This window comes from Xyrauchen texanus, chromosome 37, assembly GCF_025860055.1.
Source record: "Xyrauchen texanus isolate HMW12.3.18 chromosome 37, RBS_HiC_50CHRs, whole genome shotgun sequence".
Lineage (NCBI taxonomy): Eukaryota > Metazoa > Chordata > Actinopteri > Cypriniformes > Catostomidae > Xyrauchen > Xyrauchen texanus.
In genome coordinates this window covers 35256785-35271239 of record NC_068312.1, presented here as the reverse complement: position 1 = coordinate 35271239, position 14455 = coordinate 35256785, and the positions used below count along the sequence as shown (strand labels likewise).

Sequence of the window (14455 nt, the reverse complement as noted above, 5' to 3'; positions counted from 1 at the left end):
ATGTTGAGATCATCTCTAAACAGAACAAACCAGCTTGGAGCAGCAGAAAAGAAAAAGGACATGAGAGTGTAGATGTAGATGAAGGTAAATCTGAATCCTGGCTATGTATCGCATGTGTTTGTGTCCTTACCGAACGGAGGCAGCTCGTACTCCACCTCCAGCACCACACGCTCGCCGATGTTCTTAAGCATGCTGATAATCTCGTCGTGTCTGAGTTTGGACAGGTTTATACCATTCACTGACTTGATGTAATCTCCCACATTGAGCTGATCACTCCTGCCACAAACACACAGATGCATATGAAAAAGATCAGCAAGATTCTGCCTGATAAATTACCTAATTGTGATAAATGTATATTCTAAATTATAGGTTTAGGCAACCAATATTTAAACAGAGTATATGTTTGCGTATTTTCTTTCATAGTAGCATATATATATATATATATATATATATATATATATATATATATATATATATATATATATATATATATATAAAATTATTATTTTAATTTTTTCTGTAACACTACAATAAGGTTACATTCGTTAACATTGTTAATGTAAGGTAATACAAATACAATCAATCATTGTTAGTTCATGTTAGTATAAAGTGTATTAACTCATGTTAACATACACAACTTTTGATTTTTTTAGTTTTTTTTTTCAATTTGATATACATCAACACGGGGCAGCTAGTTCAGAACATATACACATCTCCTGTAGAAAGGAATGCCTGCTTGTCGTCGTGCAGCAGATCCCTGCAGTGTGTGTGGGTGTGTGTTTGCTTCTGTGTGTTTCTGTGTGATGTCAGCAGAGCTGACTCCTCAAGTACTGTTGTAGAAGCTAATTTAAGCCACTGCTGTCACCCAGAGATGGGATTATGCCTGTAGGCATCACAATAAATATGACTACATCCAAGAAACAGCACACACCCACAACCACAATGACAACGCACACAAATAGTTCATTTACACATGAGAACAAACATAATTTTGTGGTTTTGGATATTTATGCAAATTAATTAAAAAGCATGAACATACACACTAATCTCACACACACCTCACACCTTTAGACCTGGACTAGAGATTTCACTGTAATCTTCAAAATAACAATAAACCAAGACTGTAAATACTTTTCCAAGTCAAAAAGAAATGGCACTCACAACCCATTTTACTTCCATATTGTGGCATGTTTCAGAGTGAAACAGGATATTAATCGTAAATGTTGGGCAAATGTAGGGCGGGACTTGAAATTGATTTTGAAAAGTCGACATTACATACCAGAAGGGAGCCTGAGAACATGGACTGGTGGCTTCATCGCATATACCATCGATTAAACACCTCAGTGCTAGATGTGGTGCATAAATGTCTACTCTACCCCAGTAGATATATGCCTAGCCTCCATAAAATTATTAATTACAGGATACAGGGTGAATTAGTCTAAATCAGAAGCTCTTGCTCTGACAGCATATTGCCATGGCTTTCCAACCTGGTGCCTTTCAATGGCCCAAGCAAGGCATTATGTATTTAGGCATTTTATTTCCAGAAAATATGAGAGATTAGAAAAGGTTCTCAAGTGATGTGGATAGGTGGGTTTCATTACATTTGTCAATGGCAGGGAAGGTCAATGCTATTAAAATGTATTGTACACCCAAATTGTATACCTCTAGAAATTCCTCTTTCTTATTTTAAACAATTTTATATAATATCTTGTGTTTGGAATGGTAAACTACCTTGGTTGCATTTCAGTAAGTTACATAGACCAATTGACAAAAGAGTTTTATTACAATGGTTTTGGTCTCAGACACCTGGCCCATTGCTCTCTTCCACCTGAGAGAGCCCCACCCTGGTACTACACTGAGCAAGCGGTCCTTGCCCCAATCTCACCATTGCAAAGTCTTTCTATCAAACTGCCTAGAGAAGTAAAAATGCATCGCATTATTTCATGCTTACATTTAGTATGGACAAAGGTTTCCCATATGTTCTATTCTGATACTTTCCTAAATGTTTCCTCAAGCATATGGCTGAACCTCAAATTTTGTATTAACAAGTCCCCCTTTTGCTAGGAATGAATGTATGGAGAGGGGTGTTGCTACACTTGGTGACCTTTTATGAAAACGGAGCCTTGAGATCATTTGAAAATATAACACAGCAATTTGGGATTTCTATGTCTCAATTATTCAGGTATTTACAGTTGCATTTACTTTATACAATTTTGTTGGGTAGTACACAGCCCCCTAAATGTTACTTCCTAAGACCATAATTTCCATCTGAAATTAATAAATGTATTTGTACTGCCGCTACCGGGTGTCTATAAAGTAACTTAATCCATCCAATAAATGTACTCCCAAACCCATACATTTCCAAAATCTTAAAAAGATAATCCCATTCTACCATATCAAATGCCTTTTCACCTTCAAGTGAGATGGCAGCGACTGGAGTCTGATCATTCGCCACTGACCACATGTTTTTGATGAAATGTAATGTTATTAGAGGAGCTACGGCCCAGAATAAACCCAACCTGATCTATAAGTCTAAGAGATGTGATAACTTTATGTGATAAATCTTTGACAATATTTTAACGTCTAGCTGGATCAGGGAAATTGGATGGAAACTCTTACATTCGCTTGGATCTTTTGTTCTTTTTAAGAATCAGACTGATCCGGTCTTGCATCAAGGTTGGCAGAAGCTTTCCATTATTTAATGATTCTATTCTTTAGCATAAGATCTAAGTTCTCTTGACTTCATTCTGCAATCGCTACACTTAAGCTGCAAACACCTTCTGTATGGTGCTCACAGCCTTTGGAAAGGGGCATGAACCTTAATGAAGTGTATTATCCTCGTTGATTCAGAGTCTTGGTGATGGGGCCTTAACAGATCTTAAAAAGTTTTGGGAAAGAGATTTGAACTTTGTATTGAGGATGGGAAGTGGGAAAGAATTAAAAACAATTTTTAAAACTATGTCTAGGGATGCAAGTGTATGCCTTATTCAGTTTAAGATTTTGCATCGTTTCTACTGGACTCCCTCTAGATTGTTTAGGCTTGATTTAAGACACACCTACCTGCTGGCGACGTCAGTTGGAGGATGGTGACATAGCCCATGCTCTGTGGTTCTGCACTAATATTCAAGAATTCTGGGTAAGAATACAGAATTTTATCTGTGAGGTTCAAGTAATGAGGCAGTTATTAAAGTAGGTGACAAATATTCAAAAAGCTGGGTCCAGACTAGTGTAATAATACACTGGCAGGCAAATAATTTTTAGAGGATGGAAGTCAATTGGCGTGCCCTCATTTCAAGAATGGTTCACCGAATTGGGCAGGGTGGCATTTGAAAAGATGTCATATAAGCAAATTGGATGCATCTGGTAAGAAATTGGAAATGTGTCTTTTCTGGAAGGCTTTCAGTGAGGACCATGTGGAGAGAGACAAATTGTGGATTTTGTTCTTTCTGGAATTCTTTATTTTCTCATTTTTGTTTTTGTTTATATGTGTGCGTTTGTTGAGGTATGGGGTTGAAGAGGGGGAAATAATGGGGGTTAAAGTTGATTCTGTATTTACAATATATATATATGTATATATATATATATATATATATATATATATATATATATATTATGTTTATTCTGTTTTTTTTTATACAAGAATAAATAAAGTGTTATTAACAAAAAGAACCTCAGAGCTCATGGTAGGTCTATATTTAAAGGTTTACAAGTTATCATTAATAATCGTTTTGGAAAACAATAATGTCATTTTAACTTCCAGGACCAGACGGTTGCACCTCATAAGGAAAGTTGTCTAAGAGTACATTTTGATGAACAATAATAAAGAAAAACATTTCTTTATAACAACATGCACTGATGAGTTGGTGCACAATAAGACCAGGAAAATTTATTGAGAAAATAGGTAAGATTTGATTTCATGCAAATGTTAGATGAACTGTCCGCAAACAACATTTGCAACTATGTATTCTCTCACTAACAAGCACATCAGTCATGCGGTTGCCTGCAGGTCAGCCCGACCATTCAGCTGTAATCTTCCTCATCTTTGTGTGTGTGTGTGAGTGCGCGTGACAAGAGAGAGAGAGAGAGAGAGCGTTCAAGTTAGGACGGCATCAGCTCATCACACTTTCACAGGCTGATGTGATAGAGCATCCTGAAGCTACACACATACGCACACACACAGGAGCACAGATCCTGAGGTTAAAGAGCTGTGAGTAAACATGAAACACAAAGGTAGCTACCAACACTACACACGCATTATCATAATACTCGCCATGCTCAAATATTATCTCACTCTGACCGGCTTGTCAGCATAGATGAGCCCATTTAGGAAGAAAATCACAAATTATATCTCAATATCTCAAATGTTTCTTCTATACAGCAATAAGATTAAATAAAGAGCAAATTACTTAAAGGAATAGTTTCCTCCAAAATGTGTTCTCTGTTTCTCACCGGGTTGCGAGCCCTCCTGGTCTCAGATTTGACACTCTTGGCTTGCCTTCCTTGTCACAGCCTCCAGAGATGGTTAGACCAAGACTGCTTCCCTCTTTTTTTATCAGTTCAACTGTGGTTACACCTCTCTGCTCATCTATACACAAACACACACAGGCATCAGCACATGGGTTTCACAGCAGGTATCTCACCAGCATGCCCACGGGAGAGCTTGTCTAACCAGGCATTGTGACATGGACTTAGAATCATCTAGTCATTTCTTGTAAGACAGATGGTGGTACAGTGGTGTTTGCCACAATACATTAAAGGAATATACAATGGTGTTTCTCACTAAGCAATACCAAAATCAAACCTGTTAAATGTGGAATCACTCTTCACTGCAATAATGTACATTTTTGAACCGGTTCAACTGATCAATTAAAAAGAGCAAATATGCTCACAAATTGAACCTTGCTGTGGATCGTGAGCAAGTTTGACTCTACACAAGCTCAATTTCTAGCCGATAAAATGTTTTAGATCAGACCATGGTTACAAAATAGTACATTCACTATAGATATGTCCATGATTTTTCCATGACAAAAATCCTTAATATTTCCAGTTTTTCCAAAAACAGTATATTTATAGTTCTAATAAAAGTTCCAAACAAAAGCAACATTTAAAGCATTTTGATAACATTTTATGTTGAGATGCACCACCACAATTCTCAATGTAAATACATTTGATGTTTTATAAAGAACTATTTAAAAATGAATTAAATAAAAATTATGCTGAACAACTTCTTACATACTATTTCAAACATAAAAATCTGTGTACTAAACAGTGTGGGAAATCTGTGGAAAATTTGAGAACTTTTAAATAATTAAAAAAAAAAAAATGTGTTAGCATGAAAATATTTTCAATTTTTCATTTTTTTAAATATTGAAACAAATTTGTTTCCAAAATCCCAAATTGTAGGATATCACAGTATGCACAACCATTATTATAATGTATTCCTTACTTGCTAATTATTTCCTAAATGACCACGTTTATTCATCTATAAAATATTGAACATAAATATATTGTTCTTTTCCACTCATAAAGATACTCTGGGACCCCATTACAGTAGCTGAGATTTTGCGGCGTGTACTTTTGTATCATTATGAACAAATGAAAAAGACACATTATTCCATATTTTTTGTGATACAGACACCAAGAACTGTTCAAGGAACGAAATCGAAACCCGAAACTGAACTGAATTTTTTGAGGAATGTATCTAAAAGCTAAAACAAAATCCCTTTCAATTGTTCCAGAGTGAAAAGATAATATTTGAATGCTTTTAACCGGTTAACAACCAATTAATTTTGTTCTAATAAATTTTTCATAAAACCAAAAGCCAAGGAGTTTATCACAATACATTTTTAGAATTACACCACTTCCTGTTGCCCGTTCTTTGTAATAGAATATAAGCATATGCTTTGATTCTGAAGGAAACTGCTAGTTTAAAAACCAATGTTAAAAAAAAAAATAATACGGTCCTCAAAAGGTGACGTGTAGTCCGAACGTGACCACGCAGTATGCGCGTGCATGCAGGAGAGAGAGAAAGAGATACATTTATTTTAGCTGGCCAAATGAATATATTAAATATTTTAAATTATTTTGGGGGATATATTTAATAATAAGCATACATTTATTGAAAAGACGTTACTTTATATAGGCTACTGTGTACAGTTCTAAGCTTGTTATGATTTTTGTCTGGAAAATTCCCCTACATGGGAAAGAATTTAATCGACAGGTGGTTTGATTGTAATGAGAGATCTGGAAACACTGCAACTGGTATATCACCCACCCTTAGAGCAGAGTAGTGGCATTTTAAAAAGAACGTTATTAACAGTTCTAACCAGTTACCATTTGGAAAGGAGGCTGTAGAACGCCGGAACTGGAACGAAATAATACTGTTTCTGCTTAGAATGAAGCGAAATTAAAAACATTTTGTTTTTAGTCCCTGATAGACACTACACCATCCAAAGTGTGTCCTCTTTGCAGTCTTTCAAAAATAGCAGCTGTAAATCGGCATTTGATAGTGAGTATATAGTGTGGGACATCACTTTAACTGACATGATTCCTCATAAGCCAAAGGGAGAAGGAGAAAAGTACAAAAAGAGCGATTGAGGGGATGCAGCAGCAGTCCAAAGAAATCAAATATCAGCATTATCACAGAAGAAACGTCTCTTTACCTTAAGGTACAAGACACTGTGTGTGTGTGTTTGTCAGCTGCGGCACACAGAACTCTATGAGAGAGTCTTAAAGTTATTTTTCAGCCAAAAATTTTAATTCTGTCATACTTTACTTACTCTCATATCATTCAAATCCATAGACTTTCCGTGGAATGCAAAAGGAGACATTTTGAACAATCAACTGGTTGCTCCTTTTTCACAAATGTACTGTACAATGAATAGAGACTGGAGCTTTCAAGTTTCAGAAAAGTACAAAAATCATTATAAAGTGGTCTATACCAGTGGTTCTCATCATTTTTGACTCCAAGGCCCCCCATTGTCCAAGACAGTATTTGAAGGCCCCCTCGACCGAAACTATGTGTCTGATTAAAATAATTAATCATGGATCAATTTTTTATTCTAGAAGTTTCAGAAAGAGTCTGTTTATAATTTGTAGGCATAAAGTATTTTTAAGCATTTTAATTAAGTAGGATTATTTTAATTATTTTAATATTTCTTATTTTAAATAAATTTTAAGTCATCTTGAGGCCCCCTTGGAAGTGTGCTGAGGACCCCTAGTGGGTCCCGCCCCCCTGATTGAGAACCACTGGTCTATACGACTCATTGGTTCTGAAGCCATTGGATAGCTTTGGATGAGGAACAGACCCAAATTTAAGTTGTGTTCCATAGAAGAAAGAAATTCGTACAGGCTTAGATCAACATGAGGGCAAATAAATGTGGACATTATATTCATTTTTGGGTGAACTATTCCTTTAATGTAAGAGCAACAAAATATGCATCTGATACTGAACAGGAATTTCATCTGAAACAGCAGGAGGTTATCTGCAGGTTTTAAGCCTACCAGCAAGGCTGCACCTCTTGGTGAGACTGCTGCTGTCACTCGCAGCAGAGTCTTTGTTTCCCTTTGTGTACGGGACATCATCTGAAAATAATAGAAAAGATTAAATAGAATATGCTCTTTAGATACCTCACGCCAAGCAGCCTTATAGGTTGAAACAGTATAAGAGGGATTGGTGACGTCATCAGTGAAAGGAAAGTCACCTATGAAATTATTCCTTTTTGACACACAACATGATAATGTTAACTAATAGTACTCCAAAATCAACCATAAAACATGCATTCAGGTCTGACTCCATTCTGGTGTGGAACACCCTCTTTTCATGATCCAATTAGTTCCTAATGGATAAAATAAAGTAGCACCCAATATTTTTTCTCATTGAATATCCTATTTCGCTCTGAACTATGCTATATTATTTAAATAAAATAGGTTTCAAATGAAGTTTTATGTTCACTTTAAGTTACAGGGACAGTCCCCACAGTAGCTATCTAAGAACAATGGTGAACCTCAAGGCTCGTCTCTTTGTGGGGTTTGAATCTAGAACCCTTCAGTTTCTAGTTAAGATCTTTAACCACTAGGCTATACAACTCCCACATGTCTTATAATATAAATCCGTATTGTTCTCTACATTGCAGGCTAACCCTAGAGTTAGTTTAGGCATTTGAATTGTACCAGCTAATGAAGATGTACAGTATATGTATCTGTCTTTATTTCCTCATCATCCCAAACACACATGATCCATGAGACATACTGTAAATACGCTTAACACATACTTAATACTAAAAATGGAATAAAACAAGATGTAGACACAAATTTGTTTGTAACCATTTGTAATTTCTAAGTACCGACAACTCAAATAAAGTAAGGCCAACAAAACCTATTTCAGCCCTTTCTGAGTATTAACAGCCAATTAACATCCTTTTGGTCAGTAAAGATGGTTCAGCTGCCCTGTAGGCCAAAAGGCTAAATAAATCATTAGCTTACCAGACAATTTGTTCTAGAGATCAAAGGGTCACAGCATCATACCAATGATTTTAAGAACTTGCAATGGTCAACACCATTTAAATAATAAACTTCATGTTATGAATCTTTAAAAGTGGCATTTTCTGTATGGCACAAGCATGAAAAACAGACACATACAGCGATATCTCTGAAAGTCAGAGTCAAGTAAAATTGTCATAATGGACCATGATATCTAATTCTAAAGTCTATTTTCTATTAAACTAATTTGGAGCAAACCACTCCAGCAGCTCTGGTTGTGTTGACACCAATCCTGATGTAGGTTAAACAGATGACGTTCTAACAATGCAAATGGAAGCTCAGGGCCTATTTTCAGAGCTGGGCTATTATTTATAGTAGCCCCAGTTGTCATCACTTTCTCAGCTCTAAACACTTAATAGGCATTTCCATTAAAACTTATTTTTTAATATAGAATGGCAGATCTATCTGGAAAAATGCAACATATAGATGTTTTGTTTTAAGAAAAAGTGTAGAGTATGAGCAATAGGTTTTCTTTATATTATGCTCATATGTTTTTAATTATATTTATCCTGTGTTTAAGGCAAAAACATTTAATGTTGACCGTACACAAAAAGTACCATGGGAAGGCAATGTTTTTTGGACCGTATCATTGTAGTTCCATTTTATTCAATGAAGTACCTTGGAGTGCCATGGTAATACCATGTTTTTGACATGTACAATGGCAATACTAAAAATCTTTGGACATGGTACCAGGAAAATACCATGTTTGTTGGACTGTACAATGGTAATACCACAGTTTTCAATGAAGTACCTTGGAGTGCCATGGTAATACCATGTTTTTTGGACTGTACAATGGTAATACCACAGTTTTCAATGAAGTACATTGGAATACCAAGGTAATACTGTGTTTTGGACATGTACCATGACAATAGCAATATTTTTAGGACATTGTACCAGGAAAAAATATTTTTTTTTTTTGGACTGTACCGTTCTAATACAGCACCAGAATATTAGTTGAAGTTCCCTGGTCTTTCATACCATATGTTTTATATATATACATTGGCAATACCAACGTATTTGGACATGGTACCAGGAAAAATACCATGTTTTTGGACTGTACCATGGAAGTACCATGGTATTTGTTGAAGTACCTTAGGGTACTATTGTAATACCATGTTTTGGACATTTACCATGGAAAAACCAATATTGTTTTAGACATGGTACCATGAAAATACCATGCTTTTTGGACTGTACCATGGTAGTCACATTGTATTCGTTGAAGTATCTTGGAGTACAGTTGTAATGCCATTGTGTTGCAGATGTGTTTCATGACAATACCATAAAGAAGTACCATGTTTTTTAGCCATGTATCACGGTATTACTATGGTTTTTTGTACAAGTACCATGTTAGTACCTCGTTATTTTTTGAAGAACCTTAAAATACCATGTATATACCATGGTAAATTAACCTACTAATCATTTAGCATGGAAAATCATTTACCATGGAAAATATCAAAGTACCATAGGATTGCCATTTGAAACAATGGTAGCACTTCCACCACAGTCATTTTTTGTTAGTGTAATTTTGATTCCTGAAACTTATTTCACATCTGGGTTTGAAAAATTTACATCTCAAAAGGAATTTCATCACTGGATGTCTGTACTGTATATAAAGATAATGGATAAAGAAATAGATTGAGAAGATTGTGACTTACCACTGTTGTTGCGACCCTCTCTCCTCAAGCCACACAACATTATGGGAATGTCACGACTCCATTCTGTAACACGCCAGTTTGAGAACCAAAAACAATTTTACCAAACCGTAAGGCAGCCTTACTGCATCACCCAACTGGAAAATAACACGTTAACCTAATTATGCCAGAGTGTATGTCCATAACTCAAGTTAAGACTCTTTGAAGCTGCTTTTGAAAGAAAACCTGATAAATCTTCTAGGCAAGGGAAGGCAACAAGACTAGATTTATCCATTCCTTGTTGAAGAAACAGAATCCAAGAATTCAGACACTGCAAATCGCCAATCCTCTCAGAACTCCTGTGTCATCCAGGCAGACTCTATACAAAACATTCAGAGTTCCACATTTTCCAAGACTTAAACATCAACTGATTCATTACTGCAGGGTCACGTGTCTGAGTGTAAGAGTGAATGTATGAATGAATGAATTAATGAAAATTATCTTTCATTAATCATTTCTCTTTATTTAGATTTTTCCTGAGATATTTCACTTTGTCACTCCATTTAGTCCCTTCTAAACACCATAACGTAGTCCCCTTTGCCTTCAGATGTAAACTGTCAATCACCACATGCAAGTAGTCTCCAGTCAATCATCCATTTAACAAATCTCCTCCGCTCAGTCAGATTCAGTCCTGTGTTTGCAGCATGAGTTGAAGCAGATGGTAGTTTATCCAGCTATGACTGCGCTGCGCTGTATGGGAACATAGCAGAACGCTTCAGTGCTTTGCAGAGAGCCACCACGGACAGAAAAGCGACAGATTAGACTGTCTCCTTTTCTCCTCCTATCCAATGCTCCTCCCTCACTTCTTGCAATTCACACATGTTCTTCCTTTCTACGCTGGCCTATTAATCCCTGTTCACACACACAAACACACACACACACACACACAGTCTTACACTCACACTCTGTGAGTATCCTCCTACCGGCAAGATAATATAGACACATAATAGTGTTGTATTAAACACACACACACCCTCACTACTCTCTCAAGCCCCACGTGTATCATGCACAAACACTCCCCCCTCACGCTGTCTTTCTCTCGCACGTGCCCCTTCTCCCTTCATTTAGCATTCAAGCATCTTGCATGAAACAAACCATGGTAAAACTGTTTCATTGTCATTGCTGTTAAAATAAAACTGGTAACTTAATGTGATCAATAAAGAAATAAAACAAAATGATGTATAGTGATGGTAACAGATGGTAATATAGTACTTTGATAGATACTGTAATAGGGTGCTGCATGTTTCACATATTCAAGTTGATCATGTATTCATGATGCCTTTTGGGCACTATATGTCCAATCATGGTGCTTTCTGGCACACTTTGCTAGTGCACCATTACCAAAAAGTACAGTGGCAGTAGGCATACCATGGTACAGTGATAGTATAAAATGGTAATTCCATGGTATAATACAGTATACAATGATACCAATTATATACACCACTGTATTTACTAGAAATGTACCAATGTATTGGGCTATAAAAGCAATTATCTGCACTGATGTTTATGGCAAACAGTAATGCAAATAAAAGTAATTTTCTGCATATTCATGTGCTATCGTATTTACTTGAGATACACAGATGTATTGGCCAAACATCGGTATCAGCCAATTAAAAGCAATTATTGGCACAAATGTTTCAGGCGGTATTGGCCAAAAAACGCTATTATCTGCATATTCATATACTATATTTACTAGAGATACACTGATGCATCAGATAAACATCGGTTTCGGCCATTAAAAAGAAGTATCTGCACTGATGTTTCAGTCGAACATCGGTATCAGACAATAAAAGTAATTATCTGCATATTCATATGATCATATTTACAAGAGATACACTGGTGTATCGGCCGTTAAAAGCACATATCTGTACTGATGTTTCACGCTAACATTGGTATCGCCCAATAAAACAATTATCCGCACCGATGTTTGACGCTAACAATGGTATTGGCCTATAAAAACAATTATCCGCACCGATGTTTCACGCTAACATCGGTATCGGCCAATAAAACAATTATCTCCACCGATGTTTGACGCTAACAATGGTATTGGCCTATAAAAACAATTATCTGCACCAATGTTTTACGCTAACATCTGTATTGGCCAATAAAACAATTATCTGCACCGATGTTTTACGCTAACATCTGTATTGGCCAATAAAACAATTATCTGCACCGATGTTTCACGCTAACATCGGTATCGGCCAATAAAACAATTATCTGCACCAATGTTTCACGCTAACATCTGTATTGGCCAATAAAACAATTATCTGCACCGATGTTTTACGCTAACATCTGTATTGGCCAATAAAACAATTATCTGCACCGATGTTTTACGCTAACATCTGTATTGGCCAATAAAACAATTATCTGCACCGATGTTTGACGCTAACAATGGTATCGGCCAATAAAACAATTATCTGCACCAATGTTTTACGCTAACATCTGTATTGGCCAATAAAACAATTATCTCCACCGATGTTTGACGCTAACAATGGTATTGGCCTATAAAAAGAATTATCTGCTCCAGTGTTTTACGCTAACATCTGTATTGGCCAATAAAACAATTATCTGCACCGATGTTTTACGCTAACATCTGTATTGGCCAATAAAACAATTATCTGCACCGATGTTTCACGCTAACATCGGTATCGGCCAATAAAACAATTATCTGCACCAATGTTTCACGCTAACATCTGTATTGGCCAATAAAACTATTATCTGCACCGATGTTTTACGCTAACATCTGTATTGGCCAATAAAACAATTATCTGCACCGATGTTTTACGCTAACATCTGTATTGGCCAATAAAACAATTATCTGCACCGATGTTTGACGCTAACAATGGTATCGGCCAATAAAACAATTATCTGCACCAATGTTTTACGCTAACATCTGTATTGGCCAATAAAACAATTATCTCCACCGATGTTTGACGCTAACAATGGTATTGGCCTATAAAAACAATTATCTGCGCCAGTGTTTTACGCTAACATCTGTATTGGCCAATAAAACAATTATCTGCACCGATGTTTTACGCTAACATCTGTATTGGCCAATAAAACAATTATCTGCACCAATGTTTTACGCTAACATCTGTATTGGCCAATAAAACAATTATCTCCACCGATGTTTGACGCTAACAATGGTATTGGCCTATAAAAACAATTATCTGCGCCAGTGTTTTACGCTAACATCTGTATTGGCCAATAAAACAATTATCTCCACCGATGTTTTACGCTAACATCTGTATTGGCCAATAAAACAATTATCTGCACCGATGTTTCACGCTAACATCGGTATCGGCCAATAAAACAATTATCTCCACCGATGTTTGACGCTAACAATGGTATTGACCTATAAAAACAATTATCTGCACCAATGTTTTATGCTAACATCTGTATTGGACAATAAAACAATTATCTGCTCCAGTGTTTCACGCTAACATTGGTATCAGCCAATAAAACAATTATCTGCACTGATGTTTCATGCTAACATTGGTATCAGACAATAAAACAATTATCTGCACTGATGTTTCATGCTAACATTGGTATCAGCCAATAAAACAATTATCTGCACCGATGTTTCATGCTAACCAAAATAATCAATTATTTGCATATTAATATAAAATCATATTCACTTAAGATACCCAAATATATCGGTCAAACTGAATAACAAAACTACTGCTATTGACAGATGTTGTTCTAAATTATTGTATATTGGTGTCAGCATTCAGCACACAGGTTTTGTTTCAATATTTACATCACTATTTACACTTCCTCATGTAGATACCTTGTTTCATAGTGGCTTTTTTTTGTTGTTATGAGGTGGGTGTCTTGGATTTTTTTTCCTCCCGGTTTGGGGGGTAGGGAGGGTTGATGGTTTGGTGTTCAGTGGACTGGAGGACACGGACACTAAGTAACTGTTTTTGGTAACTTAGGTAACAAATTATATAAAAAAAATACTTATTATGATAAATATATAACTACAATATAATATATTTTTAGGAATTTTCCATTCATACTTTTTTTAGTAAGGGTTAGGTTTAGGACTGTCCTCCTCCAAAAACCACCCCATAGGTCGTTTGTGCAAGCAGCTTATTATGACCTATAGTTACGTTTAAAAGTTAAGCGACCTCTATCAACAGTATCAACAGTGCAGTGTCTCAGGTCTCCTCATCAAATGACCTTTGACCTTCGTTATCATTCAAAATGTGATGAGCCAA

General features: G+C 36.1%; 1 protein-coding gene across 1 annotated transcript in view; it reads right to left on the bottom strand.

Annotated features, from left to right (window-relative positions):
- LOC127631234 (glutamate receptor-interacting protein 2-like) overlaps positions 1 to 14455 on the bottom strand; it is a 48450-nt gene that overhangs the window by 29775 nt on the left and 4220 nt on the right. Inside the window, 3 exon segments of the mRNA XM_052109298.1 lie at positions 131 to 276; positions 4450 to 4585; positions 7504 to 7584. Of these exon segments, the coding sequence (XP_051965258.1) occupies positions 131 to 276; positions 4450 to 4585; positions 7504 to 7584 (363 nt within the window).